The sequence below is a fragment of the Myotis davidii genome, unplaced genomic scaffold (genome assembly GCF_000327345.1).
Source record: "Myotis davidii unplaced genomic scaffold, ASM32734v1 scaffold2270, whole genome shotgun sequence".
NCBI classification, from domain to species: Eukaryota; Metazoa; Chordata; class Mammalia; order Chiroptera; family Vespertilionidae; genus Myotis; species Myotis davidii.
Window position 1 is genome coordinate 102,515 of NW_006281936.1, and position 6,059 is coordinate 108,573.

Here is a 6,059-nt window from a genome sequence, read left to right on the forward strand (position 1 = left end):
GGCCCTGCTCTGAGCCCGACCAGGGGCTGCACCTAGGGATTGGGCCTGCCCTCTTCCACCCGGGAGCAGGCCTAAGCCAGCAGGTCGTTATCTCCCAAGGGGTCCCAGACTGTGAGAGGGCACAGGCCGGGCTGAGGGAGCCCCCCTCCCCCCCAAGTGCACAAATTTTTGTGCACTGGGCCTCTAGTTTATATATATAAGTGCACAGCTAACATCAACTGTGAAAAAATGAGTGCTGTTCCTCTAAGATAATGAACAAGACAAGGATGCTCACTTGTTTATTCAACATAATATTGGAAGTCCTACCCAGAGCTATTGGGCAAGATAAAGACATTGTCCAGCCAGTGTGGCTAGGTGGTTCAACATTGACCTATGAACTGGGAGGTCATAGTTCCATTCTCCATCAGGGCTCATGCCCGGGTTTTGGGCTCGATCCCCAGTGAGATTCCAGTGGAGGCAGCCACTCATTGATGTTTCTACTCTCTCCCTCTCCTTTCCTCTCTGAAAGAAATACACTTTTTTAAAAGTTACTAAACTACTTAAAGAAATCAAGACTTTGATATTGGAAAGGAAGAAGTAAAACTGTGTCTATTTGTAGATGACATTATTTATAGAAAACCCTAAAGAGTCCATCAAAAACTTAGAATTAATTAATTCAGTAAAATTGTACGATATAAAAATCAGTACAGAAAAATCAGTTGCATTTTGCTACACTAATAATCAGAAAGAGTAAACAATCCCATTTACAATCATACCACAAAGAATAAAATACCTAGGAATAAATTTAAGGAGGTGAAAGACCTGTTATACTGAAAACAGACATTGATGATAGCATTTGAAGATGACACAAATAAATGGAAAAATAGTCTGTGTGCATGGATTGGAAGAATTAATATTGTTAAAAGGTTCAGACTACCTAGAAGTGGTCGCTGGGTGAAAAGGGGGACATGTATAATACTTTCAACAATAGAGATTTTTTTTTAAGGTTCAGACTACCAAAAATTTACAGATTCAATTCAATTCCTATCAAAATTTCAATGGCATTTTTCCACGGAAATAAACAGTCCTAAAATTTGATTGGCAGATGAAAGGGGTGGAAGAGGTAGAAGAGGGTAAAGGGTGGGTAATGGTGATGGAAGAAAACTTGACTTAGGGTGGTAAACACACAATACAGTATACAGATGATATGTTGTAGAACTGTGCACTTGAAACCTATTTAATTTTATTAACCAATGTGACCTCAATGAGTTCATTAAAAAAGAAAACTACCATATGATCGAACAATTCCATTTCTGGAAATATAGTCAAAAGAAACAAAAGTAATTATCTCAGAGAGATATCTGTAACTCCATGTTCATAGCAGCATTAATTACATTAATGAAGACATGGAAACAACCTAAGTGTCCATCGACAGATGAATGGATAAAGAAGAAGATGTATCTTTATACAGTGGGATATTATTCAGCCATAAAAAAGAAGGAAATTCTGCCACTTGGGACAACATGGATGGTACTTGAAGGCATTTTTGTAAATGTAATTAATCAAAGATAAGTAATTATGATCTCACTTATATGTAAACATAAAAAAAACCCACCAGCTAATAGATCTAGAGATTGGTGGTTGACAGAAGTAGGGGGTGGGGAATGGGTGAAGTGGGTGGACATAGTAAAAATAAAATAGACCCTGGAGATGTAATGTTCACTATGGTGACTACAGTTAATAAGGATATTTGAAAGTTGATAACAGTATATCTTAAAAGTTTTCATCACAAAAAAATTATAACCATGTGAGGTGATGGATGTTAACTAGACTTACTGTGGTGATATTTCACAGTACATACAAATATCAAATCATTATTCTGTGCACCTGACACTAATAAAATGTTGTGTCGGTTATATCTCAACTAAGGAAAAGAAAAGTGATCAGGATAGACCTAAGTAAGAAATAATATTTGAGCAAAGACTTAAAGAGAGTTTGGGGATATCTGAGAGTACAGAATTTCAAACAGAGGAAAAGATCTGAAATTAGGAGTGTTCCAGCCATATTTGAGCAGGAGAAAGTAATCTAGTGTGGCTGAGGGGGTGAGCAAGAGTGAGACTAGTGGGAAGTCCCTGATATGGGCCCCCAAAATAAAGAGCCTTGGAAAGGGGAGTAAGGACCACGGCTTCTACTTGGTGAAATGGGAACAGCTGTGATATGAAGGATCGCTGATTGCTGTGCTGACACTAAAACAGAAAGGGGCAAGCAACAACCTTTTAAAAGACTATTGCAATGACAATGAAGAGGATAAGAAATTGTCCCATCTGGATCTAGAAACTGCTAATTAGAAGTTTTTTTTAAAAAGCTACTTCATTTCAGAGAGAGGAAGTGAGAGGGAAAAAGAGATAGATCAATGATGAGAGAACCATTGATCAGCTGCCTCTGCATGCCACACACTGGGATCGAGCCCCAAACTTCAAACTGTGACCTCCTGGTTCATAGGTCAACACTTAACCGCTGAGTCACACCAGCTGGACTATTTGCTAAAATTTTTAAATTTTATTATATCTTAAATACAAATCTGTTTTAAACACAATGGAAAAGTGTGTATTTAAAGTGTACCTGAAATGTGCTTGAAGAGCTAAATGTTCTTGCTTGTTTTGTGTTTTTTGAGAAAATGTTGTCAATAATTTTTAGAGAGCAACATCTTAGTGTTCCTTCAAAACAAAAATATAATGGTAGTGTTCAGAAAAATGTTTAAAAATTGGTTTCTTAATACATTGTCTCTATTTGTACAAGCTTTGCCGCAGGAAGTCTACACAGAGTTGTCCAAAGGTAAAACACATTACTGCCATGACATTTTGTCATCTCCTTTATGATGTTTGTAGTGAATAGATACATAAATATATAATATTTATTTGCTTCACAAGAAGGGAGATAGGAGAATCACTTGATTTTTTTTTAATTTTTATTTATTGATTTTAAAGAGAGGAAGGGGAAAGACATCGATTTGTTGTTCCACTTATTTAGGCATTCATTGGTTGCTTCTTGTATGTGCCCTGGCCAGGGATCAAACCCACAACCTTGGCATATTGAGATGGATGCTCTAACCAACTGAGCTACCCAGCCAGAGCCACTAGATGTTTAAAAGGTATTGTGGTTGCCCTAGCCAGTGTGGCTCAGTTGGTTGGATTGTCGCCCTGTACACCAAAAGGTGGCAAGTTCGATTCTTGGTCAGAGCACATACCCAGGTTGCAGGTTCTATCTCTGGTTGGAGCATGTGCAAGAGGCAATTGATCAATGTTTCATTCTCTTTCTCTCTCTCCCTCTCTCTAAAATTAATAAAAATACAAGGTATTATGGTTATTATTGAGGAGACGAGAAGATGAACAATAGAGTTATGTAATACTAAAGACCTTTCTTTTAGCCTGTAAACAGTGTTTAAGTCAAGTAGCACCACCTTGTGTTATAGTAGCTTTCATGATTACAGATTCCTCCTTATCCTATTAATAGATACTAATTTCTTCTGAGTTAAGACTTTGCTTCTGTTAAAATGAACATAGTCGTAAGAATGGGTAACCAACAAACTGTTTTCTTTCACTCATAATTTGTGTTAAATTTAAATTCATTTACCAAAATTGCTAATTACCAAAAAAGGCTCTGTAGGAATGGAGCAAGGCTTAAAAAGATAGGAATGGAAACAGCTGAGAGGATGGGCATATTCGTATTGGAATTCCAAGAATAAAAATTAGAAAAGCACAAAAATAAATATATCACAATTAATTTCTGGTAAGCATTATATACGATTAACATTAGCAGATAATTTAGCATTGATGTGAAAACCGTCCTACTTCCTAGATGTTGGGGGAAAGGTTTTCATTCACTTATGCATAAAGTACAAAATAAAAATGTTGATTAAAGAATCCATCTTTTTTTATTACTGAAAGTATTGCAATTTTTATAATGTTTAAAATCAATTTTTTAGATAGCGCTTATTTTTTGTAAGTAAGCTCCTTTGATAATACCAATTTTCTGCTTTCAAAATATTATTTTTGGACATATCTAATTTATTTTGTTACTCTTCATATCTGGCAAATTTTTATTGATTTAACCATTTTTAATAAAACCACATAAGAGTACATGCTAGAAGTTGACTGTCTTCAAAATTAACACTTCTTTTCTCTTTTCTCAGAATGAACTCACAGATACACGTGCCAAATTCCACGTACTTTTTCTTTTCTTTGTGTCTACAATGTTCTTCATCAGCGTCCTATCACTTTTCAGCTATCACTGCTGGCTAGTTGGAAAAAATAGAACAACAATAGGTAAGTAGGTCAAAATAAATCATAATGATTCAGGGAAATGACCATAAGTGAATATGAAATCTAGAGGACAATAGCTGATAAAGAAGTGTAAAATAATTATATGTGAAAATTCACCGTGACTGGACAGGAACAATGGGTGTATGTAAATGTAAAGGGTGAAGAAGTTAGATTGACTTTTATATATTTTTTCAGTAGCTCATTGTATATAAAAGTAGAGAACAAGACATATTTTAACACAAGCTACTTTCTGGGAGATTAAAAATGGTGGTGGAGTAAGTGCATACTACACCAACATGTCCCCAGGACCAAACTGGAATTACAACTAAAATACAAAAAAAAAAATCCTGAATAATCAACTAAAGACTAGCTTCAGAGACCCTGATAACCAACAATGAAAAGTGGAAGACCACAGAGAGACTGGTAGGAAGGACAGAGGTGCAAAAAGGCTGGCTGGGCTCCCACAGATAGCAGCTAAAGTTCTGGAGAGAGATCTCAGCTGTGGGTGGTTGCCACTGAGAAATCTGGGGTCTAATCCCCAAGCTGGGTCCCTCAGCAGAGAGCAACAGAACTGAGAAAAATGCCCACATAACATCTGGCTGTGAAAAACAGCAGATTTGCTGTATGCCAGGAAAAGACAGCTAGAAATGCAGGCACCCTCTTAAAGGGCCAACACACAAAATTTTGTGTATAGCCACTTACCTTGGGCTCCAGCACAGGGAAGGCAGAGTGAACTGAAGCTATGTGACCAGAAGCCAGGGTTGGGGGTTCTGGACTTAGAGCTCAGAAGGCAGATACCCTGATTTCCTGTGCTGATTCATTCCCTCATCCTGTGGAGGTCATCTTTGTCAGGTAGACTTTGGCTATCCAGGCAATTTTGTTTGGGGGAGAAGACAGTTGACCCACCCTACTGGAAAACCCCTTGCCCACTGTGTGGAGTTTTTGAGGCCCAGTAAGAGATTGAGAATAACAATTAGCCTCCAGGCAGAAGCAGTTGCCCCACCCTGTTGGCAAACCTAGCAGTGCACCTGTTGATGATTGATGATCTGAGGGCTACTCAAGAGTAAATCCCATCAGTCCGCAGAGAGCAGCAGTGTCTGGAGGCCTTGAGTCTTTGCCCGATCTAATTAATCAGAAACAGCATTTGACACTGTCCTACACTTGAGATTGGGCAGTGTAGCAGATCTACCTAGTACATAGTCACAAACCCAAACAGGCAGCCAAAATGAGGAGACAAAGAAACACCCCCCAGATGAAAGAACAAGAGATTTCTCCAGAAGAAGAGCTAAATAAATTGGCGATAAGAAATTTATCTGGGAAAAACTAAGATGGCGGCAGAGATAAACACCGGGAAATTAATGCCACTCACAACAATTGATTAATACCTCAGAAAAACAATACGGACAACATCCAGAACCACAGGAAGCCTGGCTGACTGTAAATTCTACAACTAGAAGTAAGGAAAGGCACACTGAGACCCAGAGAAGCTGCAGAAGTGAAGCGCAGAGGTACGGGGCTCGCGTGCGCGGAAAGGGGCTGGCACCCGAGGACGCGGCTGTCTTTTTGAATCCAGAGGGAGTCACAAGCTCCTGACGGCTCTGAACTCCGGTTCCGGGAAGTCTCTGGGGACCCAGGACTCATGCGGGGAGAAACTGGACTGTCTGGCAGCGGGCGATCTTGAGGGCGGCTTTCCCTCAGAGGTGCTTGCAGCCGTTACGGGGACACTGAGACTCGTGGCTCCTTAGGGCCGGGATGAGG

General features: G+C 39.1%; 1 protein-coding gene across 10 annotated transcripts in view; it reads left to right on the forward strand.

Annotated features, from left to right (window-relative positions):
- ZDHHC20 (zinc finger, DHHC-type containing 20) overlaps positions 1-6,059 on the forward strand; it is an 83,901-nt gene that overhangs the window by 50,665 nt on the left and 27,177 nt on the right. For 8 of the 10 annotated variants that reach the window (XM_015562143.1, XM_015562186.1, XM_015562326.1 and 5 more), the window contains 2 exons: positions 2,779-2,814; positions 4,172-4,304. In XM_015562143.1, the coding sequence (XP_015417629.1) occupies positions 2,779-2,814; positions 4,172-4,304 (169 nt within the window). The remainder of the gene's footprint in view (positions 1-2,778; positions 2,815-4,171; positions 4,305-6,059) is intronic. The other 2 variants (XM_006752633.2, XM_015562256.1) reach the window with 1 other exon arrangement.